The sequence below is a fragment of the Stigmatopora argus genome, chromosome 15 (assembly GCF_051989625.1).
Source record: "Stigmatopora argus isolate UIUO_Sarg chromosome 15, RoL_Sarg_1.0, whole genome shotgun sequence".
NCBI lineage: Eukaryota > Metazoa > Chordata > Actinopteri > Syngnathiformes > Syngnathidae > Stigmatopora > Stigmatopora argus.
The window spans coordinates 13,461,226-13,488,778 of record NC_135401.1 but is presented as its reverse complement, the minus strand read 5'-3'; the positions used below and the strand labels follow the sequence as shown (position 1 = coordinate 13,488,778).

At 42.4% G+C, this 27,553-nt stretch overlaps 1 protein-coding gene across 2 annotated transcripts in view; it reads right to left on the bottom strand.

Moving 5' to 3' along the window:
• Positions 1-4,695: 4,695 nt before the first annotated feature.
• The window catches only part of npas3 (neuronal PAS domain protein 3), a 159,837-nt gene continuing 136,979 nt past the window's right edge, over positions 4,696-27,553 (bottom strand). For both annotated transcript variants that reach the window (XM_077620285.1, XM_077620286.1), the window contains exons 7-12: positions 16,148-16,266; positions 15,270-15,463; positions 12,209-12,315; positions 9,143-9,290; positions 7,475-7,590; positions 4,696-7,372 (exon numbers count right to left, since the gene is read on the bottom strand). In XM_077620285.1, coding sequence (XP_077476411.1) covers positions 5,940-7,372; positions 7,475-7,590; positions 9,143-9,290; positions 12,209-12,315; positions 15,270-15,463; positions 16,148-16,266 — 2,117 coding nt within the window. In that variant the 3' untranslated portion in view covers positions 4,696-5,939. The remainder of the gene's footprint in view (positions 7,373-7,474; positions 7,591-9,142; positions 9,291-12,208; positions 12,316-15,269; positions 15,464-16,147; positions 16,267-27,553) is intronic.

Genomic DNA, 27,553 nt, shown 5'->3' with positions numbered 1-27,553 from the left:
TTTTCAGGTCACTTCCTTCCCGATGATATCGTGTGATTTTTTTTAACCTCTTTTAAAAAGAATGGGGCCTAAATGAATAAGGATTTTGGGGGTCAGATTTTGGACAGAACCGTATATTTCTTTTGCAAAAACTGTACAGTACTTTTTCCTCCTGAGTGCAGTATTTCTTCTGCGTGACTTTGGTGCTTGCAGAATGGGTTCAAAAATCGGAATATTTTATATGGGGAGCAACAAAGATATTTTTTTAAAATATTTTTTATTGCCTCTAGTTATTATTCTCTGGACTTCAAGTCTTCATTAAAATTCTTTCAAAACTTAACTTAAATCAAGTAAAGTAAAGCACAGGTGTCAAACTGGCATCATTTTGTGCAGCCCGGTAAAGTAAGTCATGAGTGCCGACTTTCTGTTATAGGATCAAATTCAAATGAAGATTATAGATGTACATTATATTTCCTGATTTCCCCTTTTTAAATCAATCATTGCAAATTTTAATCCAATTTTTTTCTTTTGTGTTTTTAGTTCAAAAAGCATTTTGTAAAATCTAAAAATAAATATATACAAATATTTTCTTTTTTCCACCTTAATAATGAACACAATAAAAAAAAAAGTTTCCTTTTGAAATGAAAAACATGATTAAAAGACGTTTTCGCTTACTAAGAAAAAAAGCTTAAATAAAAAATGTTTTAGGTCTATAAAAATGGACTATTTAGGGCTTTTGATCCAGTCCTTTTAATGCAATTAAAACATATCTAAATATTATATCTAAAATGGTCCAGCCCACATGAAATGGAGTTGACGTTAATATGGCCCGCGAACCAACCGGAGTTTGACACCCTTGAAGTAAAGTATGCATGAAGTTTTTCTGACTGGCGCACCTTCGTTCTCACCGCGTTGCACGACGGGAATACCGAGCGTCTTTCATCACGCGAGGCCCGTAGGCCGAGGTGAAACTGAGGTTGCGGTTCGGCTCGTATCCATCATTCATGGCTGCTCATTTCGCTCAGGCTAAAATATTTAAAACGCTCACAGACGCCGCTGACCTCTCCCCTATCTCAGAGCATTATTATTATTATTATCGCCGCTGAAACTGTTATTACTCCATGACCAACGGAGGGAGAAAAAGATGAGCAAGATAATAAAAGCAAAAGAAAAACAGCTGCAGGCTACAGAAGACAGTTTTCATCCCACTCATGACTGGAGTTTCTCCACAACTAGCTTAGTGGTGGTGAGGAAGTGTTGCCATCAAAATGGTCGCAGGAAGGTGAAGAGAAAGGTTTTTATTTTGAAAATGTCTCCTGCTAGATGTCGTAGTGACGCCGTGCGACAACTTAGTAAACGTAGAAAAGAAGAACCGTTATAAAAATGAGGTTTGCAGCATTTTTGATGATCAAACGACAAACTCAACAAGAAGAGAAAAACAAGGCAGGCACTCAAAGTTAGCATCCGTTAGCATCGGCTTCATGTTCCTCCGCTTCTGCGAGGGAAAAATAGAAATGTACCATAGTTTATTTACTCTTTTCATAATGTTTTTTTGTCTTTTTGTTTTACTCTTGAGTAACACAGTTAACACTGATAGTAAGAGAAGAGCATTGTTGTCGTCTCTTAGAAAACAATAAGTAGAAGAACAAGTTCCAAAACACAGACACAGGTTTTGTTCACAGTTAAATGATGGCAACAGCGGCCGACCGCTGTTTCAAGTCTTCACAGACAAACACGGAAACCAAGAAGAACCTCAAAAGAAGGCGTAGCTTTTTCGTGCGTGCACGTATTGCGTGTATTAACAACAGAAGGAGAAGGCAAATTGTGTCCTTTTCACCACCCCCCCCAAGTGATTAGTCACTACAGATTTAAAGAGACTAGCTTCAAAGTGCTAGAAAAATAGAATGTTATTGTTTGTTTTTTAATTTTTTTGTAGTTTTCATTTCCTTACAAAGACTCAATACATCATATGATCAGCCTTTGCTCCTTATGTTTGGCTGGAAAGTGCTAAAATACACTCAAAACGTGCATCCAAACGCAAAGCACTCTGGGAAACTAGTGATGATTATTGAATACTTTCATGAATGCTCGATTGCAAAAATTAGGCCATTGCATCTTAAAAGGGGCTAGTGGCTCATTTCATGTGTTTGTACAAAATCTGAGCCCCTTTAATGCATGCCAAAGTAGTATTGACACAGATCACATGTAATGGAGTATGGTTCGGAAGTAGGATGCCATCGGGTGTATTGGTAGCGCTACAACTCCGATGTCAGCTCATGATAGAGTGGGAATTAGAGTGGGCGAATAGCATCAGTGCTAACAGATTAAAATCATGTTTGGGAATTAACATCAAAGCTAGTTTGTGAATCAGCGGTAGCCCATATGTATAAGGCTAAACCATTAGCATCAATGTTATCAGATTAATTTTACATAACACTATTGGATGATTTGCATGCCTGCACATAATTAAAAACAAGTATAAGTGATTTGTATCAATGGTAGTCAATATTATAGCTAAGAAATTTTTAATCAGGATCAAAGTTAATTGGCAAAAAGAGCTGTCAAGTTGTCTTGTTGTGCAGTATGCTGCGTTAACCATAAAAAAACAAGGAAATGAAGTTTAATCACATACCAGAGTACACAAATAGAGATCTATTTTTACCCCTAATCCTACAATGTATTCATTTTTACTTTGAGTTTATTCATTCATTCATCTTCCATCCCACACATCCTTGTAAGGGTTGTGGGGGTTGCTGGAGCCTATTCCAGCCAAATTCGGGCCAAAGGCAGACTACTACACTCTAGACTGCTCGCCAGTCAGCAGCACGGCAGACAGAGAGACAGACGACCATTCACACTCACAATTATACTGCTACCAGATGGAATCGAGCCCACGCCTGCTCACACTGAAGTAAGGCAAGTGAACCTCTACACTAGGAGTGCTCAAACCTTTTTGCTCAAAGATCTCCCTTTCAAGGAACCTACTTTGCACGATCTACCCTCTTTTCTGGGGCCCTGACAAAGCTCAGCCGTTATCTATGCTGATGATATACCTGATGGCATCAAGACCCAACATAATGTACGCAGGTAGTAATCGTGCCTGGACTGGCGATGACGCTATTTCCCAGCTCAAGTCCCATATGCAATTTTGCTACAAATCCAATCCTTGGATCATATCTTACTGTCATGCGATCTACCAATAGTACCTTAGAAATCGACTGTTAGCTCGCGATCGACGTATTGAGCACTTTTGCTCTACAGCACGTGTCAAAGTGGCAGCCCGGGGGCCAAATCTGGCCCGTCGCATTATTTTGTGTGGACCGGGAAAGTAAATCATGAGTGCCGACTTTCTGTTTTAACATCAAATTAAAATGAAGAGTATAGATGTATATTAAATTTCCTGATTCTCGCCCTTTTAAATCAATAATTGTAATTTTTTAATAAATGTTCAGCCCTAAATCGAATAAAAATCTATGCCAGAAATGTGATAGCTTTGCACTTTTATATAACTGTTAATATATCCATAACAGCACTAGACGACAAAGCCAACTTGCACACGTGCGTGCTTCTTTATTTCAACTCTCAGACTACCTCAAAACATGTCAACATCCGGGTCACACTGTATTACCCAATGGCCACTAGGTGGCGGTGGTTAAACACACCTGTATAACCTGATGCAACTAAACAGTTATAGTATCAATATACTACAAGAAATACGACAGGACAGGCTCAACTTTCAGCATTAGCTTCGATGGCGATAGGAAATAACTTCTTGATGGAATTGAAACGCACGGATAATCTGTACGGCAGAGTAATCAAAATCTTCTTGAGGAAAGAAAGGAGGATGGATTTTGTGTACAAATAAAAAGGATTGTTGGTGAGTAAAATGTGGCCATATTCCTAAATAATATTTCAAATTTATGAGGTTATTATTGATGCTTTTTTATGTGTCGCAGCTGTAGCTGCAGTTAAGGTTTTTCTACCCATAAAATAGTTATTGAGGGTAGGATTGATTAGGATGTAGCACTACTGAAGGTCTAGGTGAGAAAATGCAAGGCCCTCCACTGTTAATAATAAAATAACTCAGTGAAAGTGGATGTTGAATCCCAGAATGCTTGACGTTGCTCGCACGAAGCGTCCAGGCAGTTTTTATAAAGACAACGGCACGAAAGCAAAGCAGAGAACACAGAAAGAAAAAAAGAAAAAAAACAACTAAGAAAACAACAGAGAAGATAGTAGAAATGTTTTCGATTGTTTTTTTTCCTTGTTTTTGTTTCCTGCAGCACACAAACCTCCAAAACCTCCCTGGGTTCCTTTTGGGGTTCACACGAGAGCACAGAGAAGACACAACGACAGCGCGACAACAGCAGCGGCGACAGCGCACACACGGCACAGAGCAATACGCACAGGAACAGGAAGTGGCCGTGAGCAACACGAAAAACACGGCAGAGGAAGAAAACAAAAACAACATTTTTACGCGCTGAGCACATTTTCGTGGGATTTTTTTTCGTCTTAGCAAAAATTACAAATGACGTTGATTCACAGTGCACGTTTGTTAGTTATTTTTTCCTCTTTTTTTCCCTTTTTTGTCAACGAGGCGTCTGGTGGATGTGTGGTTGGGTTTCCGGAGTTTGGTGATGAGACGGAAGTGAGTGGATTGCCTTCCCCAAAGTTGGCGGAAGAAGTAATGAAACAGCGACTGGTCCAAGACATTCATTTTTCAACTTAACTATGCTAGCTGATTGATATCAATGCTAGTGAGTGAATAGCATCAGTGCCAAAAGATAAGCATCAATGATGGCGGATTAATATAGAAAATAAATACCCATCCATGTTAGTGGGAGAATATCAAGAGTGCGAACCAATTACCACCAAGGCTAAGTGATTGGTATCAATATTAGTAGGTGACTAGCATCTGTGCTAACTTTTAGCAACAATGCTAGCTGCTTACCAGGGTAGGAATTCACATTAATGCTGTCTTATTAGCATTGAAATTATTAAGAAAATTTTCACTAAATAGCATCAATTATGGTAACTGGTCAGCATTTAAGCACATCAATGATCCGCCAAGGAAACTGATTACCATCTGTACCACTAAATTAAGATTAAGGCTAGCTTGTTAGCCTTGATCTTATCTGGAATGCTATCCCATTAGCATCAATGAAAAAAAAAATGCCAATTAGGTTCAACATCATTTGACTAGTAAGAGAATGAGCTGCTGACTGAGATAATGGTGGCCATCTTGTCGTAGCACCACAAGTGTGTTGTCACAGAAACGGATGATGCAACATGAAGTAGTTCCACATTCACACGTCGCTTGGTTCATTTGTTTTCTCATGTCAGTTTTATGTTGTAATGTTTTTTTTTATCCTCGCCGGCGACAATAGGAAATGATGACAAATAGGACTGATGATGTCATCGACCGTCAACTAGATTAGCGGGGGAGCAAAATGGCGGCAGAAACAAGCGAGGAGTTTAAAAAGTGCTACACAAAGTCTGGCGGTTCCCCCTTAAGTCCTTCAAGGCATTATTCTTTCCTTTCATCTCTCCTTCCTTTTTTTGTTGCAGATTTCGTCCTTCCCATTCCTCTTTCGATGCTTTGTACTTCCTTGCTTTCTATTCCATCGTTGATTCTTTATCTTCCTTTCTTTTCTCAATTCTTCCTCCCTTGCACATTTCTGTAGTTGTGATTTTTTCTTTCTTCCCCAGCAATCTTAATTTTATTAAGTATGCCTACTTTTGTCATATTTATCCGCTTGATTTAATCCATTAATTATTTGTCCCATCTAAAATGTACCATTCTTTGTTACTTCATCGCCTCCTTTCTTGTCCATCCTTTCTTCAACCCTCCCCCCAATTCACTCTTTTCCTGTCCTTATTTCTTTCATTCGTCGTCCCTGGTGACACAGTAGAGTCGGAAAACACAGTAGCGCGGTCTCCGGCGGGGGGCCCCATTTGAGCTAGTCATCCTTTCTGTCGGCCTGGATACCATTGGTGTACACTGGAAATGGCAGGGTGGAGAAAATCCCATCGGCCGTAGTAAATACGTTAGCGGCGGCGGGGATCTGGGCTCCCAGAGTGCCCGTCCCTCCGGTGGCCCCCGGGGAGCCCGTGAAGGGACCCGCAGCAGCAGCGGCGGCCGACATGTTGAGACGATGTACGTGGTGATATAACATCTCCATGGGCGTCTTGGGATCCAGGCCAAAACCCGGTGCATCCACAAAGTTCACTGAGGCGTTGGGGAGCAAGCTCCCCGGTGCCACGGCTAGCGTGACGTCCGCAGGAGCATAGCGGATGGTCCCGGTGGTGTACACGCGCGGCGGTGTACTCCCGGTAGGCGCGAGCGTGCCGGTGACGCGGTGGACAAGCGGGAGGACCACGTTGCCCGACTGTAAACGCTGAAGCGCTTCCAGGTCGCCCGAGCAGAGCAATGAGGAGGAAGAGGTTGTGGGCGTACCCTGCTGCTTGTGCGGTGATGCCGATAGGGGCGGCGACAGGGGGTCTGCGGAGGAGCCGCCGGAGGGCGGTGCTAAACTAGACGGGGTCGAGCTTCCGTTGTATGGAAGCTTCCTGGCTCCGCCTCCGCTATCGGTGGCGGGCGGCGTCAGAACGGCGTCGGGGATGGGAACCTGGAGGGAGCCGCTCTGCTTGAGGGGGCTCGTGGTGGCTGGCTTGGCGGTCATGCTGTACGGGGACTCGTTGCGAGAAATCTCCCGGTTGGGCGGAAAGTTCCAGATGCTACTGTCGTTGTCGAAGTTGATGGGCTCTGACATTTCAGTCTTGATCTTCAGGACGGAAGATGCATTGCCTTCTGGGGAGCCAGCGTCGAGGATTTGTGAGGGGTGCTGAACGCCCCCATCGAGCAAAGGATTTCCGTCAGTGATCGGGCTGGTCGATGTGGAGGAAAGCCGCAACTTCCTACTTTGCGTCCTATCCCATTTCTGCACTTTCCGCCTTTTTCGCCGTTGAAGTCGCTCCACGCTGCCGCCGACTGTGCGGGCGCCTACCAGGATGCCCTCATCTTCGTCATCCTCCTCCTCTGATGAAGACGACTGTGAGGCATGGAGATGCTCCTCTGCCTCGCCGTAATGTTCCACTTTGATCTGAAGGCCACCCAAGACGGCGCCTGGGACGGCAGCCAGGACGCTTCCCATCCCGGCCACCCCTCCAGCCTCCTCGGGCTCGTCGGGCTCAGCTTCGGAAGCGTCCAGGCTGTCGTCGCTGTCTCGGCTGTCGGCATTACTGGATGTATCGTGTTCCTCAAGCCGCTTAACGTCCTGTTCCGACGGGCATTGGGATTGGATGCAGTGCTGCTGTCGCAACCGTCGAGATTCTTCCTCCATGTCCTGGCCGGCCTCTGATTGGTTGAGCCTCCCTGCTGCTTTCTCATTGTCTGATGAAAACAAATACAGAATTTTCCCCCAAAAAATTAAGTTATGTCCATGCTGTCTAATGGGTGCACATATTGTGCTACTTACAATGACATAGAACTCACCAGAATTTTCTTTGGACTCGCATTCCGAGTCAGAAGATTCTGAGGATTCAGAATTTTTTTCTGGCAGATTGGGCATTTGGCCCATGTCAATGGGTGTGTCCTTGTATTCGTGATTACTGCACACACAGATGGGAAAACACAATACAGTACAAACATTGAAAATGATCAAAATGAAAGCATAAACCTCAAATAATAAAAAGTCTGACCGTAATATTGGTTGCAGTCTTGATAAAATAAAAGAATTATAATAAATAATACAAATAGTAATAGCAAAATTAAAAGTACAGTTTTCCCTCGATTATCGCAACTTCAGAATGCCTCCAGAACCATGGAACTCATCCTGGACTTCAGACGGAACAAGCCCGCTCCGCTTTGCTGACCTCACTTGGACTACTTATTTATCTTTACTATATATTGATTTTCTATGTGTCTGCTTGTTTATTTTTGGGTCCATAGACTCAGCGAGTGGTGCGACTTGGCACTGAACGTCTACGAATACCATGGAACTCATCCTGGACTTCAGGCGGAATAAGCCCGCTTCACTCTGCTGACCTCACTTGGACTACTTATTTATTCATTTCTTATATTTTTGATTATTTATTTGTCTGTCTGTTGTCTTTTGTGCACTACGTGGTGAACGCTTTAAATGTCGTTATACTTGTATAATGACCATATAAGCATTCAATTCAATTAATTTATCACAAATTGACTTCTTTGAGATTTTTTTCTGCTATTACTTATTTTTCAAAAAAAATATCATTATTATTTTTTAAGTTCAGAAAATGTGAAAATCCACGCTGAAACTCGTAAGCGGAAGCCACTCTTGGTACTCAGACTCAGCACTGAAGAAAAAAAAGATAGTCTCATCTCATTTTCTGAAGCGCTTTATCCTCACTAGGGTCACGGGGGGTGCTGGAGCCTATCCCAGTTGTCTCCGGGCCAGAGGCGGGGGACACCCTGAATCGGTGGCCAGCCAATCGCAGGGCACAAGGAGATGGACAACCATGCACACCCAAACCTAGGGGCAATTTAGAGTGTCCAAGCCTACCATGCATGTTTTTGGAATGTGGGAGGAAACCATAGTGACCCACGCAGGCCCGGAGAGAACATGCAAACTCCACACAGGTGGACGTGACCTGGATTTGAACCCAGGACCCCAGACCTGTGAGGCCGATGCGCTAACCACTCACGTCATCGGGCTGCCCTACTGTAATAGTAATTCTACTACTACTAATAATAATATTTCTAGTAATAATACAAATACTACTACTACTAATACTACTACTAATACTACTACAAATACTACTACTAATACTACTACTACTACTACTATTACTACTACTACTATTACTACTACTGCTATTACTACTACTACTATTACTACTACTATTACTACTACTACTATTACTTCTACTACTACTACTACTACTATTACTACTACCACTACTACTATTACTACTACAACTATTACTACTAAAACTAGTACTACTACAACAACTACTACTACAACAACTACTACTACTACCACTATTACCACTAATAATAATAATAATAAGAAGAATACAGTAATAATAATAATAACACAAGGTACAAAATAAAATAAAGCAATTAAAACACCCCTTAAACAATTTATGAGTAAATTTGTATCATGATAAGACAAGATCTAACCTAAGCACGTAGTTGACCCAAATTATGTTCTTGTCACTGGCATTCTTGGCATTTATGGCGATGGTGGCGCTGGACTGGATCCAAATGAAGCCGGCACTCCTCTGCATCCATCGGTAGTACTTGGTCACACACTGACCCTTGGTTATCACTGTGAACAAATTCACACTCACATAACTCATGTTATCGTGCTCGTTCCCAAGTAAAGTTTGATGGCGTGGTTGATTGCTCCCACCTTCCCAGTTTTAATGAATTGGCAGTCTATGCACTACGGTGCCATTGAAACATGATAGTCAAATTGTAATCTTTTAGGATAAATCTAGTTACTAGAAGAATGTAAATATGTAAACAGCACATGTTCTTCAGAATGAGCAAAACAGAGAAAATAAGTGTTGACCTATTGGAAAGAATGTCAAGTTAGATACACCAAAGTTCTTCCCTGCTGGAGGGAATTTATGGACTGTCAGCCAGCATGTCAGAACGCCAGAGAAGGCTGCGGGTTCCTATATATTGGGTCCGCGAGGCAAATGAATATGCGAATGAAGTGCTTTAGTTCGAGTGATAAGCCTTTTCTCAAATTATGTATTGGATGTGAGAGCGCCTGCAAGGTGAAGCCAAACTGTTTGAGCCAAGGCGACTATTGGATTTAGTGTCTCTTTGGAAAAAGAAATTCTTATTTTTAGAAAATTCAAACAAGATTATTTCTATTGGGATGCACTTAGTAAAAAAAACAACTAATAAAAAAACGGAGGACCAATTCTTTTAACGTTCATCAATTACTATTATTCGGCATGTGGACCGACGTGCATCAATCAAGTAATTTTGGTTGCTTTATGTGTGTTTTTCCACCAGATGCTGCTGTGACTCTTCTAAGCAGCTCCAAACCAAAGCATTCAAAGCAAGTCAGTTTCATCATTAAGGTGAGGGAGAATGAGGAGGACAGGGCTGAGGATAAAGAGGCTCAAAATTGAGAAAGAGGTGAATATGATAATGATATGATTGTTTTGGTTTGTTTGTTTGTTATTATAATTCGTATTCTAGAAGTAGTGAATGAATCATTTTAGTTTCTAGTTATTTACTGCATGTATTTTCATATAATTTAGTTTTTTCTATTTACATTATTTAAGATATAAAACCAAAAAATGTACAACCCAACTCACACATAAACAATTGGATGCCCACGTGCAGTTTTACACAAACCGTCAAACTCAAACTAAGATCCCCGAACATGAGCACTAAGAGAGTAACGCATTAATCATTCACTTTAATACCATGGAATAAGAATCTTCAATGACCTTCAGTCAAGGCCACTAGAACAGTTGCCATGGTGACAAACTATGACCTCTGTGTGCAAAGTTGTAAAGGGGCGGGCAGTCTTTGGTGGCTAACGAACTTTAAAAGGGTGAAAACGAAAATAACGCGCCACCTGAGGAAGGTCTGTGCACAATTTGGCAATCTACTTCCTGCCCTAGCTAAGCCAATCAGAGCGCAGCAACACGAGGATGAAAACATGAATGCTAAACTAGCTCCTGCTTCTAATGGATTGGACAGCTATAGTCGTCAATGGCAGCCTCTAAGTTAAAATGACTGTTATGTGCTGCTTGTTTTCACATGCGTACAAGAATTTGAGTGGCGTGTGTCTTTGTAACATTTTGGCAATCCATCATTGATGATAACATCCGTGCATGTATGTGTGACAAAAGTCAACCAAAAAGCAGGAAGTCAAACTTTAGTGTTTGACATTGAAGGGACTTGATATTGTGTTGCACTTGTGCATGTGTGTGTGTGCATGTGTATGCCAAGTATTTGATGTGTGTCGGTGTGTGTTTAAGTTTGCGTTGATTAAAGGTGCTGGGGGTCCGCAGAGACCTTTTGAGCTAAAGCGCCTCCAGGCTTCAACGCTGAGCTCTGTGTCAAATTCTCTCTCTCTCACTAGCCCATCGCCTCCATGTTTGTCTTTGTGCCGTGGCGTCCAATCGTCCTCTCTGACGCTCAAACCCTCTTTTCGAGCGTTTGCGCTCAACGTCTTTGAAAAGTGCACCTCGTCAGCTACATCACCGTCAAAACATGAATTATATATTGTGGCTATTATTTATGTCTGAGGTGGAGGAGGGTGAGGAGGAAGAGGAGGATGAGGAGGTATTTAAGTGAGGTGGATGAGGAAGATGAGGAGAAAGTGAAGAAAGTGGTGATGCAGATGAGGTAGAAAAGGAGGGTGAAAATGAGGATGAGTGTGGGGGTGAAGTAGAAGCTGATCCTAGTGAGGAAGAGCAAGCAGAGAAAGAGGATTGTGGGAAAAAAGGAGGGCCTGGAAGATGGTGGTGAGAAAGATTATGTTGAGGAAAAGGAAGGAGAGGTCAAAGATGAGGAAGATGAAAATGAGGAATAGAAGGATATAAAAGAAAGAGATGACCATTGCAGTAACAAAGAGGATGGTGAGAAGAATATTTTTCAGAAGCAAAACAAAAAAATTAAAAATTGATCACTGCGTGCCCTCAAGTCCTCCTCACCCTCATCATTTTCCTCCTAACAAACGACATCCTCTCATTAAAAAAGGAGAACTTTCTGTGGTGGTACGGCCAGCCGAGTGTCTGAGAGGAGTGCAGCGCAGGATTCCGTATTTACTCGCATATAAGCCGCCCCCGCGTATAAGCCACACCCTTAAAATTGCCTTAAAATCGTAGAATTTTACAATTTCTCGTGTATAAGCTGCCCCCTGATTCACAATTTTCACCTCCATATTCATGGTTTTAATAGGGAGTACAAATGCGTTAATTTGAAGGGGAAATCTTAAGAAAAATCATCACATTATGGTATTTCTGAGATACTGTATGAATCAAAAGCACATTATTAGGGTCAATATCATAAGGAATTAATTCATCCAGTAATGGTTGTTTTCTTACTGCAAAACAGAAAATAACCAACAAATAGTAAATGATACTTTACTGGTGAAAAAGAGTATAGCAAGTCTTGTGCGCATATAAGCCGTACCCTTGATTGAGTCGTCATTTTTCTAGTTACAAATACAGCTTATATGCGAGAAAATACGGTAGTTGTAGCGTTACTCACAGTCCACGTGACATAGCCTGATGGCGTCCACGTCCTCTGCATGGATTAGCTGATAACAGCGTTTCCCCACAACGTCCGCCGCCGACATGTCCATGTAGTCGCTGATCCTGCCCATACCACAAATGCAAATCTAAGATCATCATTGTTAACTTGGCAACTCAATTCGTTAAAATGAGCTGTCCATGTCCACAAACAACTCAGAGTCATGCAGATAAATGCCCAGCCTGTGTATAGAGCATTAATGTTGCCATAAAAAATGTCTTGAGACTAGAAAAGATTGACAGTGGTACGTCTACTTACAAATGCTTCTACCAAATACATTTTCAGGTTACTTTGATATGCAAATTACTGTTCCAGTATACAAAAACAAGATTCAAGTCATGAAATCCCCCAAAATGTCCATACATTTCCTGTATCCATTATTTTATTTTGAAATTGTCGCTGAAATTGGGAGAGGAGAAAGAAATTGCAGAACATACAGAGACGGATTATTATTATTTCTGAAAAAGCAGGCATGTAATGCCAAGTTGTTTCAAATTCATAATTTGAAGTTGATTAGATGTATGTTTATGTGCATGTGTTGGCGGGCTTTGTTGCCTAATATTAGCTTCTTCCTTACACTTATGCACCTGCACGAATACAAAATACTTTTGCATGCTTGTTATTCATTTTAATACATTTTAAAAAAATTACAAATTATTTTCTTTCATATTTTTGTATTTCACATCTTTCATACACAATTGGGAGACTTTCATCATTTTAAAGAGTCTAGTTGGTAGTTTTTTTCTGAAGACCTACTTTACTGAATTCCGTGACCGGACGTTTTGTCGAAACACGTTTGGTCCCCGGACGTTTGGTCGACCGGACGTTTGTTCGACCGGACGTTTGGTCGACCGGACGTTTGGTAGAACGGACGTTTGGTAGAACGGACGTTTGGTAGAACTGACGTTTGGTAGAACGGACGTTTGGTAGAACGGACGTTTGGTCGCCGGGTTCGCTCGCTGTCAAATTATGACAGAGAGTTTACTGTTGATATTTTGATATTAGATATTTAGATATTAAACTCACTCTCTATATTTTGAGAGCTGGTTTCAACAGTTACAACCCGGCGACCAAACGTCCGTTCTACCAAACGTCCGTTCTACCAAACGTCCGTTCTACCAATGTCCGTTCTACCAAACGTCCGCTCTACCAAACGTCCGTTCTACCAAACGTCCGTTCTACCAAACGTCCGTTCTACCAAACGTCCGTTCGACCAAACGTCCGGTCGACCAAACGTCCGTTCTACCAAACGTCCGTTCTACCAAACGTCCGTTCTACCAAACGTCCGTTCTACCAAACGTCCGTTCTACCAAACGTCCGTTCTACCAAACGTCCGGTCGACCAAACGTCGTACCACTGAATTCGCTTGATTGGACTTCACTGAGTGATAACTATAGTCCTTTTCTTTGGAAAATTAATCGGATTCAAAAAAATAAATAAACATTTTTTAATCCTGGCCCAGCGGATGAGTGGTTAGCGCATCAGCCTCACAGCTCTGGGGTCCTAAGTTCATATCCAGTTCGGTCCACCTGTGTGGAGTTTGCATGTTCTCCTGTGTGAGTTGCATTTGTAGCCCCGGCCAGCGACACCAAAAGTACACCATTAAAAAAAAAATCTGGGGTCGTAAATATAAGATATTTACCATTCAAGTAACTCTTATGTGAATGGAGCTTAAGAAGCATCTGTCTGGGACTGTATTTCTCCTTTCCTCTGTGTCATGGAGCCTATGTTATGGTGTTTTAGCCTTCGGTTTTAACTCGTACGGTAAAATCTCATGTTCTTCAGGACTTACGCCTCAGAACCATTTTCAAATTAGTATTCAATGATAGATGCAATGAGTATACTCATTTTCTATTCAGTCATATATGCACTCTGCTGGCTCCTGTCCTCTACTCTTCATATGTCATTGTTATTTAAGAATGCTAATGGACAACTTTAGGTAAATTATTCTTTTGTACAATTTCAATAATTATGGATCTGTATGAATCTTATTTTTATCTTATTTTTGAATACTCTGACACGTTTTTATCATTAAATTGGTGTATAAAAATCTGAGATAGTGGGAATTTAAGAGTAGTTTTTGAAACACAAAAGTTAAGGATGTAGTAAATGTACTGAAAATTATGTGTAGTTATTTGAAAGACAGCTCCTGTCCTACGATGGCCACCCAACTTTGTTCCCTATTGGATTGGCAATAGATGTTATAATGGATTGAACAATATGTCGCCGTCAAAGGCAATGAATGCATTAAAAAAATTCAGATTTACCTTACACCTTCCATTTAAAAATAAACTTTTTAAAAAATTCATTTCCCTTTATCTTATCTTCCATTTTCTTATCTTATGCACAATTTGCTCAAATCCTTTAATCTTTCTTTCCATCTTCTCGTCTCCTACGATTTGATCTCACCTGACGACGATCAAGTCATTCGTCGTTCTGTGTCATACGTCAGCACAGAATGGTACATTCCGGAGTGTTTTTTTCCTCCCGCATTTTATGAATTTAAGATACAGGGCATCACACAAGGAGGCAGATAGGAGCATGCCCCGTTCCTCCTAAAACACATTTCCTATTCCTGTAATGGAGGCGGCTGGTGCTCATCATTGTGTCGCCCACAAAAAAGAATCCATACAAACCTCAATTTTCTTTTTCACAATAAAACACGCCACTTTCTTCTCTCTTTGTGCTGATAGAATCTCCTCGGTCAGCCAGTTAAGTCGTGAGCGAGATGCTATCACTTTTATCTGGACGCCAGCGAGCCAGATAGATCCATCAGAGACTTGCCCGCGGCTTACGGCACGCGATTGGCTCATGAATAAAAATGCGCCACGCGAGCGGCCACTGGACGGACGAATGGACAGATTCCGCGTCGGGAATCTTAAGAGACGGCGGAATGAAACCCGCTTTAGCGCAAAAGTGGGAGGAAAACGTCCCATTTTTCTGATTTTCTGAAGCGCTTTATTCTCACTAGGGTCGCGCGGGGGTGCTGGAGACTATCTCAGCTGACTTTGGATCTCACCTGTTTTCACAGTAGACAATCTTTAGGTCCATGTTGACTCGAGTGACAAACATTTGACAGTCAATGCGCACTTCATTGATGGTGGGCGGTGGCAAGGCATGTGCCACTACTACCATGCCCATGATCTGATTGGGCACCGAGCGGCTGTGGGTTAGCGCCATGCGGATGCGCAGGCGACCGGTCACGTGGATCACCTGGTGAAAAATAATAGGTGTAATAATAATATTAGTGTTTATTAGTCAGGGGCAGTCAATGGGTCATTGCTATTGCTGATACAGTGAACTTTGTAGAAGGATTTATTAAATTTTAAAATTTCACAAGAGCACTGATCGGTTAACTTTGTCAAATTTCACTAGATTAGACTATTTTTAAAAGAAATTGATCACGAATAAACCATTTTTTGCATGGAAATCAGTTAAAATATCAGTAAGGTCGATTGTTACCGACCATGTTGTAAGGGTCCATTGTGGTTGAAAAAAATCCTATAATTTTTCAGTTGGTTTTATTGAACATTTTTGAAATTTAATAGAATTTAACAAAAAAAAAAAAAAACTTTTTTGTTGTGTTCGAGTTTAGTACGGCAAAGTTGTTCTTTTATTTTTATTTTTTTATATATCAAATCCATCATGGTACAAAGATACGGACGGTCCTATCACATTTGAATTGGTTTATTAAACGTGACATTTTTTTTCAGACTTGGATTAAGGGAAATGGCATTCAGTCAAAATGCAGATTAGTCAAGTTTAGCAAGGCAGATTTTTACCGAAATTGGTGTAATGGTCGAACTGATCACTGCAACCCAACCCACCTCCCAGTTCAAAATGATTGGATGTCAGCCTGCTTCAGTAAGCGAAGGAGTTACAACCCGTGTTACTCACCTTGTATCCCGATGACTTAATGTGTACACCTCTCTTAGTTAGGGTCGACTTCATTCGGATGAAGAAAGAACGTTCTAGACAGTAGTTGGGTGACACCACACCAGGACTACTTGACTCAGCTGGAAACAGAAAAACATGATTCCAACTCAGTGTTTTCAAAACAAAGTAACAGAGTACACGGGTCATCTCTAATCACAAAACCAGGTGAACACTGATACACTATGCTCTCATTCGCTGACTCCTAAATCACTAGCCAGGTTGGGCCCTGCCTTTTAAAGCTACAAGCATGCAACTCAAGTACTACAGTGTAAAAAACGACATTATGGCTTAGTCATGATCACAAGCAGCATACAGTAATACCTGTAGTCCCCCAACATACGAGCAATTTGAGATACGAATAAAATTCCGAGCAAATATTTGCCTTGAGATACAAGACAAATTTTGAGATACGAGTAAAATTCCGAGCAAATATTTGCCTTGAGATACGAGTAAAATTCCGAGCAAATATTTGCCTTGAGATACGAGACGAATTTTGAGATACGAGGATACGAGACAGCCAAGTGGTCGAGATGCGAGAGGCTGCTTATTATTTCAGTGCCACATCTCCCTCGTGCAAAGATATCTACGAACACTGGGCGGAGCGTTGCATTTTTTCTGTGATTTTTTGCGTTAGTCAGGGCAGAGTTAAAGGAAAAACAAGGGGTCCAAAGCAAGCGGTGCAAAATAAGGGTAGTGCGACAATCAGTGACAATCAATATTTAGCACGAAATAATCGAAAAACATGAGTAGTGTACACGTGACTGAGCTCGGCAATACGTATGGAGAAGCAGGAAGTTTGCCTCGAAAGTCGCGGTGGAATACATAGAACCTCTTTGCCTTGGTTATTGCACAAGAAGGTTTAAATTTAGTGTAACGTAAGATTAAAACTTTTCTTCTCTCTCTCCCCTCTACATTGTACTGAATAATGTCTCATTTTAGTATTAAACATCATAACCACTAGTTATTTGTTAGTCTGTTAGTAGATGGTGAATTACAACCAATAAAATGTTTTTTCATTGTAATATCCTGTTTTTTGGTGTTTTTTTTCAGAGGGTTGGAACAAATTAATTTGTACAGTGGTACCTCGTCATACGACCGCTCGTCATACAAAATTCTCGTCTTACGGCGGAAATTTCGATCGAATAATTCGCCCGTCATGCGATCAAAATTTCGTGATGCGACCAAGCCAGGTCTTTTTTGCATATCTTTCGTGTATAACAATATTTACGAGCACGGAACGATTAATTCAGACGAGGTTCTCCTAAGACCAGGAAACGCGCAACGCGCATGCAAAAAGAGGGCTTTCTGGGTAATGAAGTACACTCGTGCACACAACACCCATAGGCAATGGCAACCTTTCTCAGAATAAAACTTCATTACCCACAATCAATACGTGGGTAAGCTCAACTATTGTATTTCCTGTTATTCTTTCTAAGGAAAGAAGCTCCCGCGATCGTTCTTTAAAGACTATTTCTCGTTGGCAAGTGGTCGTGCGTTATCCTATTGTAAGGACATTTGTGTGCATCATTTTGGGAATATTTTGAAGGCAATACAACAGCAAACAGTCCATCGATAGCGAACGCGAGGGTTTACAGATTACAACAAAATTAGAATTCAGTTTTGTGTAAAGTTACATTAAACGTATGTTTGAGTGTCTGTATATATTAATCCAAGTTAATTTAAATTTGTTTGTTCCGTTTACGAGTGTTTTTGTTTCTCTATATTACTTAGATCAAAAACAATACAAAGAAGAAAGGGTATGAAACAAGGAAAAGGAAGGGAGGATGGTGGTAAGATTTTAAAAGGAAAATGTAGAAAGGGAAAGAAGAAAATGGGCAAAGGGAAAGAAGAGAAAGAAAGAATGAACGAACAAGCCTTTATGTCTCAGGAGTGGAGACAACTCTTGCTCGTCTTCCTCTCAGGAAATCACCATGGACGTGATGCACGAATAATGATGATGGAGGGAGGACAGAGAAGATACGGCCAAGGAAGACCTCTTTGTTACACATGCCGAATTAATGGGATCACTTACACACATACACCCCCACTAACAGGAACGCACACACAGACAAATATGTGCACAAAGAACACACACCCCGACCCATGGCTACACTCACACAAATAAGCAACACAGAAACGTTTCCGGGCACACACAGGTTTTCAATGAAAAATAATAAAAAGGCAAAAAATAAAAACAAGGACATGAATGTAGACAATTGTGCAAAGAGGAGGAAAGAAACCAATGACGAAGACGAGGATGCACGCTGGGGTTACAAAGGTGCTGCTTCTCATTCTGTGGCTTTTGCCACATCTTGTGGGACGAGCCTCCTCTAAGACAAAGATTAGCCTGAAAGGCGGCAGGTGGCGCCGCGCCACTCGGGAGCTCATTATTGTTATATATTTATTAATATAATTATCATCTGCGCCATGAAACTTTGGCGGCCTTTGAAGGACGAAACGTTCATTAGAAAGAACGAGCCGTGCGGACAAAAACCTACACGCGCCCCCACCGGTGCGACGACGTGACGGGGACTGGTCTCCACGGGCCCCGTCGTCTTTGTGAAGCTAAAACATGGCTGCCCGCTCGCCGAGCGTCATTGTGCCACGCTGATAACGAGATGACGTGACCTAACGTCAAGGTCGTGACTGTCGCCGACACAAAGACGCACAAGTCCTTCAGAGGAAAAAGCAACTTTTCTTCTTACTTTCTTTGACAGAAACGCTGCGTCCACTAGGGGAGGGCAAAGAAGAATCTGAGTAGAGAAGACAGGAAATGAAAACAAACTGGATGTAGCGGGTAAAACTAAATGATGTACAGAGGCATAAAGTGGAATAAGTAGGAAATGGAAAAGACACAAAATAGCAAAGGAAAGAAGGCAGAAAACATCAAAATTGAAAAAAAAAACAGCATATAAAAAGGGCAGAAAAAAGGAAGAAGCCAAACTGCAGAGCTGCTAACCTCTGACCCTATTTCAAGAGTGCACTTGTCCCATTTAAGGAGTATTTCCGGAGTGAACGTGATTAACACAAATTTTATATAAAATTGAAAAAAAATAAGCATAGGACAATTTAAATGAAACATACATACATACTTACATATACAGTGGTACCTATACCTACGATAAGCTCTACCTACGACATGCTCGTGGTACGATGAAAAGTTCGATCGAATAATTTGCCCGCGATACGATCAAAATTTTGAGATGCGACGAAGCCAGGTGGCCATGGCATGAGAGGCTGTTTATCATTGTAGCGCACTGTCTTTTTTGCCGCATCTCTTTCATGTATAACAGATATCTACGAGCACTGAACGATTTATTCAGACAAGTTTCCTTCTACGCATCGACCAGGAAATGCACAACGCGCATGCACGGGCAAAAAGAGGGCTTTCTGGGTAATAAAGTATACTCGTGCACACAACACCGATAGGCAATGGCACCTTTTCTCAGAATAAAACTTCATTACCCACAATCAATACGTGGGTAGGCTGTTGTATTTCCTGTTTTCCTCCTAGCCTGTTACCTCCCGTTGGCGGAGCGATCGCTCATTCAAGACTACTTCTCGTTGGCAAGTGGTCGTGTGTTATCCTATTGTGAGGACATCTGTGTGCATCATTTTCGGAATATTTTGAACGCAATACAACAGCAAACAGTCCATCGATAGCGAACGTGAGGGTGGAGGCGTGGCAAACAACTAACCCGGCCAGAACGAAGGTTAAAAAAAAAAAAGATTAAAACAAAATTAGAATTCAGTTTTGTGTAAAGTTACATTAAACGTATGTTTGAGTGTGTCTGTATTTATGAATCCAAGTTTATTTAAATTTGTTTGTTCGGTTAAGAGTGCGTTGTCGTGGAAAGTCTTTTGAAACTTTGTTTCAAAACAAAACAGTTGGTTTAGACAGCCTTAAAAATATCCTTATGGAAAAAAAACGAAAATGAAAATGTTAAAGCGATAGAGGCTACCTATGCAATCGACATTTGGTATTTTTCCAAAATGGTTGCTTAAAAAAATCAGTGACAATTTTTGGGGATTTACAGAGTTTATGGAGGCTGTCCAGAGTTCCGGAGTTTGCGTTGCATTTCCGGGAAAACTCCGGAAATTCTGGAGTAGCTGGCAGCTCTGAAACTGTAACAAAACGGGAACTAGAAAAGATGCACACTAGAAAAAAAGGGGGTCAAAAAAGAGATGTGGTTGAAAAAACAGTAAATAGAAAAAGACAGGAAGTGACTTCTTTTGTTCCAGATTTGAGTTTTTGAGCTGTCAGTTCATTTTTTCAGTCCGCTGCGTTTTACCCAAAATGCAACACCAGCAGTAATGGCTGAAGGCAGCACCCTTCGGTGCTGTATTGTCTCGTTTCGCAGGCGTCGTCGTACGGCGTCGCCCTCGCAGCCCACCGCGAGAAGGTACGAGACTCGAGCTACTACCCGACCAATCCTCAAACGGGGGAAAGACCCGCAGGCCGTGTCATCGTACAGACCAATCAGCCTAACCTCAGCAATGGGAAAGGTTATGGAACGTATGGTGACTAACAGATTGATCTACCACCTGGAAAGAGAAGGGCTCCTGACACCAGAGCAATCCGGTTTCCGGTCGCAAAGGAGCACTGAAGACCAACTCCTACGACTTTCACAAACAATCAGCGACGGTTTTCAGGCCAAGCCGATGCAAAGAACGATGCTGGCGCTGTTCGATTTCAGCAAGGCATACGACAAGGTTTGGCGGGATGCCCTACTCTGGAAAATGATCCAAGTGGGGCTACCACACACCGTTGTCAGGTGGGTGCAGAGCTGGCTATCCAACCGAGTCAACTTTGTCACATTCGGTGGACAGAGAAGTAAGATTGGGATCTTTCGCCAGGGGGTACCACAAGGGTCGGTCATCTCGCCAATACTTTTCTTGATATACGTGAATGACCTCACGAAGACCCTGCCCAGTGGCGTACACAGCAGCCTCTTTGCAGATGACGTGGCATGTTACACCCAAGCGCCGCAACTGGAGACTGCCCAAGAACAACTTCAAACTGCGGTAGATGCCATAGTCGGGTGGAGCAAGAGGTGGAAACTTACTTTAAATGCATCCAAGTGTGAGTGTACTTTCTTCTCCACAAACACACACGAGGCGAAGTGGCAGCCTACGCTGAGCATCCTCCAACAACCGATGCACCACAATCCAACACCCACATTCCTCGGAGTCACCTATGATCGTCAACTGACCTTCACCAAATACACCGAAACAGTCGCGCGCAAAATGGCGACCAGAGCTCGGGCAATCCGCAAACTAGCACACACTGACTGGGGCTATGACAAGGCAACCCTTCGGAACACCTACATTGCCACAGTCAGAACGGTAGCAGAGTACGCGGCGCCAGCCTGGATCCCCTGGATCTCCTCCACCAACCTGGAAAAACTTGAAGCCTCGCAAAGATATGCTGCTCGAGCCATAACTGGCCTTCTGAAGACGACACCATCTGATGTAGTCCTCATTGAGAGTGATCTGCCGTCTATCAAAACACGAACTACTCAGCTAGCAATCTACGCATACGACAAGTCTCTACGCGTTCCAGACGACAACCCGCGACGACTGGTGGCGGAGAGGCACCCGACAAGGCGAACTAAGAAGACCGACTGGCGCGACCACGCACGCGACAGATGGGTGACGGTGTTCGTCAATGCACAGGGTGACCAGGACCCCTTTCCCCAACTGAGAGCACCGTGGGAAGAGACCACCGCCATGACCTTTGCCAAAGCGGCTGAAGGCAGATACCAGCAACCCGAAGACAACTACGCAGCCACAGTCAGCGCTCTCAACAAAGATGCAGACGTCTTCCAACTGACCTGCTTCACTGATGGCTCGGCGCGAACTGGTAATACTGCCGGAGGTGCCGGAGTCCTGATGATTCACAGGGAATCAGGGGAAACGTGGGAGCAAAGCCTACCCGCTGGAAGCTGGACCTCCTCCTTCCAAGCTGAGATGATCGCGATCGAAGCGGCGCTAAAGATGGCCACCGAAAGGTGTGAGCCAGGGGCCCCAATCCGCTTGGTGACAGACAGCCTCTCCTCCCATCAAAGGCTGCAAACCATGGAACATGAGTTCAAACTGAAAACCACCACCGAGGCCTCAATCAGAGAACTCCTGACTACCCTCGAAGATAAACAAGTGGCGGTGGAAGTACTATGGGTCCCAAGCCACTGCGGTGTCCCGGGCAATGAGAGAGCCGACCAACTAGCCGCTGCAGGAGGCGGCATGGAACAAGGCGGTGCACCAAGACACTTCGCGACAGCAAAAGCTGCCATCCGGCGAGCGACACGAAGCCACCGCATCCACGCCGACAAACGAAAGAACCTCTACGCTGACAACGAAGGCAACACGATCTTCCCCAGAGATCAAAACTTGAACCGGCAAGAACAAGTAACGATTAGTCGCCTCCGAAGCGGACATCATCCGGAGCTGCGCTACTGGAGGAAGAAGATGGGGCTGACGGAGTCAGAAGAATGTCGGCTATGCGGCACGGGCGACGCTGAGACGGCAGAACACGTCCTGACGAAATGTCCAGCTATGACTGCCCTCTACCCAGATGGCTGGACACACAAAGACCTCTTGACATCCCCCAAAGAGGCACTCAATATCTGGAGCAAATGGCTGGAGGTAGTGTCCCTCGAAGCTGCCTAACAACAACAACAACAACAACAACACCAGCAGTAGAGGTGCTGAGCGATCATGACTAATGTGCCGTAACCATGCACACCCACACACACACGCTCATCTATATCAATATATATATGAAGAAACATATATTTCTAGGTATAAGCCCACATACATCACATGGGTGGGCAGAAGGGGGTGGGCATGCTCTGTGTTTGATAGTTGAATAGTGTAAACATTGTGCAAGGGTCCCGTCAGGGGGGTCTGAATCGCTCACACAGGGATGAGGCGGGATTCGAGATGGAGCCCTTCAAGGAAACGACGGCTTTGCTGTCAATTGACAAACGCTTTCGGAGGGCCATCAGGAAAGATGATGAAAAAAATAAAGATGTCTAAGAAGAGAGAGATGTAACAGACAAGAAGGGGAAAAGGAAAACGAGAATAGATGAGAGGGTAAACATTTTTGAAAGGGGAATGAAAGAAGAGACAAACGGAATTGACAAAATGGAAAAGACAAAAAAGGACAATGACAGGAAGTTGAATAGCCATGAGAATGAATAAAGAAAGTGATGCAAAGTAAACAAATCGAAAATGACAGGAAGTGGAAAAATAGGAAACCACAAAACACGTGAAAAAAGAAAAAGTGAAAAAGACTCGATGTGGAAATGACAATAAGTAACAAAGACAGCAAGTGTCAAAAACAGTCAATGGGAAAGCCAGCAACTTAGTGGTGCCCATGTGTGTGATGTCAGCATGCTCCACCCTGAGAGCTCGTCGCCCGCCTCTTGAAAATGGAAACGCGTTGATCCCTACACTTCCTGATCCCTACACTTCTTCTTGCCTCCCCTTCATCCTCCTCCTGCGCCATACCGCCATGTTAAAGCCCCTTTAAGCTCACTTCAGATCCTCTCCCTCTTTGGGGAAACAATCAGGAGTGAAGAAGGGAAAAGAAAAAGTTGAACAGGCAAGACTGACGCTGGAGATAAGTTACCATTTATCGATAATGTAAAATCGCATGCCTCCCCCAAAAAGAATTAAATGGATCCCAAACTACAATGTTTACCAATGTTCAATTCAACAAGAAGTGGATTTAATTCAAACACTACTTTTGGAGGACCTCCATTCATCGCACATCTCTAGTACAGTAATACCTTGACATAAGAGTGCCCCAACATACGAGAAATTTGAGATATGAGTAAAATTCCGAGCAAATATTTGCCTTGAGATCCGAGACAAATTTTGAGATACAAGCATAAGAGACAGCCAGTTGGCAGAGATGCGAGAGGCTGCTCATGAAAACACTGCACTGGCTTTCTCGCCGCATCTCCCTCGTGTAAAGATATCTACCTGCAGTGGGCGGAGCGTTGCATTTTTTCTGTTTTTTTTGCGTTAGTCAGTGCAGAATTAAGAGAAAAATAATGAATCCAAAGTAAGCAAGTGCAATGAAGTGTAGTGCGAAGAAAAGGCGGATGATGAACATCTATATTAAGCACGAAATAATCAAAAAACATGTGAGTGGTATACGCGTGACAGAGCTGGCTTGCCAATATGAGACATTTGTGTGCGTCGTTTTGTTATATTTTGAAGGGGAGACAAAAGCAAACATCCCTAGATAGGTTCCTTTTAAAAACTGAAGGTGGAAGCGAGGCAAAAAGAGTCAAGCTGGAAGAAGAAAAGTTAAAAAAAAAAAAAATAGAATTAAGTTTAGTGAGAGGTAAACTGAAGTTATTTTTAAGTGTCTGTATTGTAATCTAAGTCCATTTAAGTTACATTCATGTTTATGTTCTGTTACGAAAGTGTTCCTTCGCTCTGTCAGGATTAGCTCGTTTGTCCCTCCTGGCTTGCCGTTAGGCTGGAGCAGCTGCGAGTGATTCTTGATTACTTCCTGATGTGGGTATTTAAGCACCACGGAAGTGGTTAGTCATTGTCGGATCGTACTGCGTGATACTGCATACATCACTGCAAAGGTACTGTTCGCCATGCTCCGGTTTTGTTTCGTTTTGGGATGTACAAGTCCTTGTTATTTTGTAAGGCGTTTTGAGTTATTAAAGTTACTATCATGAGCACAGTTCGTCTCGTCCCCTCCTGCTTCCCCGCTACTGGGTCCAAATCCATCATAACCACTAGTTATTTGTTACTCCGTAACTAGATGGTGAATTAGAACCAATTAAAATATGTTTTCCCATTGTAATATCCTGTTTTTTGGTGTGTGTTTTTCAGAGGGTGGGAACGAATTAATTTCTATTTAGTTCATTTCTATGGGAAAAGTTGATTTGAGATACGAGTGAATCGACATACGAGCTCGGTACCGGAATGCATTAAGCTTGTATCTCAGGGTATTAGTGTGCTGGGTCTCCTTGATGATATCATCCGTGTGTCATCGTTTAGCCAGCCTCATTGTATCAAATGACAATTATTCTTTACACACATTGCATGCGTGCACGCACACATTGCATAGTGATGATGATAAATGTGAGCCATTAGTCTGCTGGGCTAATCGTGTCATTAGCGACAATAACCAAGGCGACCATGTTGAAATAAGACAATTAGTGTGCCATACGCTAAACATGCTCCCAAACACACCTCAACAAAATGTCACTGCCCCAAAAAATCCCAGACCTTTAAGGGGGGAGGGCTGATGCCATGATGATAGAACTGTATACAATAGTTCATATTAGTTCCATTTCTGATTCCTGAACGCCCGATGGAAAAAGTCCATCCCTGTGACCTTGAATAGCGAGTTCAAAGCCCTTATGAAAATGTGTCGAGTTTACCCCGTGGCGATGATAGAGGGTGTGGCATGCAAGAAGACGGCTCAGATATTTTGCATGAATCATCTGTTGGACTTTTAACAGTCAAATTGCATCATGCTCCTTTCAAGATGATTTTCTGCACTGCAATGCGAGTCTGACAAGGTCATTTGATTTTTGCTCTTTTGATCACTAAAATTTTAACTTTACGCTCACGGCTAAAAATGTACGCTCACCTGTTCATGTGCATGTGAGCTACTGGAAAAGAGAAACAAAATTGGCAAGAAAAGTTAAAGACGGTTTTGTTCATCTGAATTAAATTTTGGAAATGTGCCAATTATGAGTGTAGGAAGATGAGACGCAAAGTTTGAAATGTCCTATAAAGTGCCCATTTTAGAAACTTTACAGCAATTTTCAAGGGTTCTTTAAATAATTTAAAAATGCAATCAAAGTCATTTTTAGTTTAGTTTTTTTTCTAAATAGTATTTCATCTGAAAATTCTCTAATTGGTTCTACGGTCTTAAAAAAACAACTACCAACTAAACCCTTTTAAAATGATTAAAGTGTCCCTATTGTGTACGAAAAATGTGAAACACACAAAAAAGAAAGAAAATGAAAAGAAAATTATTTTTTGGCGGCTGAGTGGTTAGCGCGTCGGCCTCACAGTTCTGGGGTCCTGGGTTTAAATCCAGGTCGGTCCACCTGTGTGGAGTATGCATGTTCTACCCAGGCTTGAGTGGGATTTCTCTGGGAACTGAGGTTTTCTCCCACCTTCCAAAAACATGCATGGTAGGCTGGTTAAACACTCTAAATTGCCTGAAGTCATGTGTGAGCGTGAATGGTTGTCTGTTTCCTTGTGCCCTGCGATTGGCTGGCCACCGATTCAGGGTGTCCCCCACCTGGTGCCTGTAGTTAGCTGGAGGATAGGCTCCAGCATCCCCCGTGACCTTTGTCAGGATAAACTTTTCAGAATATAAATAAATGAAATTCATCAGAGGTAGTAAATACAAAGAAAACCTGCCATTTTGGGTTATAGACGTTAGTTTACCACCATTTATAATTTTTTTCTGATCTTATTTGATTTGGACCAAAGCCAGATTTCAATGGCATCATGAAATTATGTAAACATCATCACTTACAACAGAACTAGAAAAACATTTCAGGAAACCATGGACAACACTACACAGCTGACTTAGGGCGAAAGGCAGACTAGACCCTAGACTGGTCGCCAGTCGGCCGTAGGGCACAGAGAGACAAACAACCATACGGAGTCACAATCATACCGAATCATACCGCCATCAGCGGGAATCGAGCCGGTGCCTGCCTGCACCGTAGTCAGGCTTTGCCATAATGCACTTCTCAATGTTTTGACGATTTAAAAACATCCAGCCCTTGACACCTGATTGTTTTAGGTCTCTGACTACACCATATTTTTTGTCATTTCTGACGATCGCGGTGTAAGATTACCAATTGATACCTGAGTGTCTCTTGGAACGGACGAGTTGTCACACCACAAGACCAGAGCTATTCATTGTGCACTACCGTAAAATTCAGAGTCTGACAGCTGATGTTTTTGAGGAGATGGGACGAGCAGCTGTCAATCAGTAATGGCAACGGAGAACCTTTGTATCATAATAGTGATGGTCGTTTGCTCTGCTCGGATCAACACGTTTGTTATAAATATCGGTATGAATAAGATAGGAAATTGGGATTCACTGTTCATTCGTCGGCTGGAGGAACATGTGTAGGTGTCATGCTGCTTTCAATTCGAGCTCTCTTTTCGAAGAACGCTCCCCTTGTTAGCAAAGATATCGCAATATTATTAACATTTTAATTCAATGTTTTTGTGCATACCTGATTGGTTGCATGTGTTAGTGGTTGAAAGGTACTAGAGAATAAAAATACTTTTTTGCTTACTTGCAGGAATGGCGTCGTCAAAACGGTAGTTCTTATCAATGGTGATTTGACCTGTCAT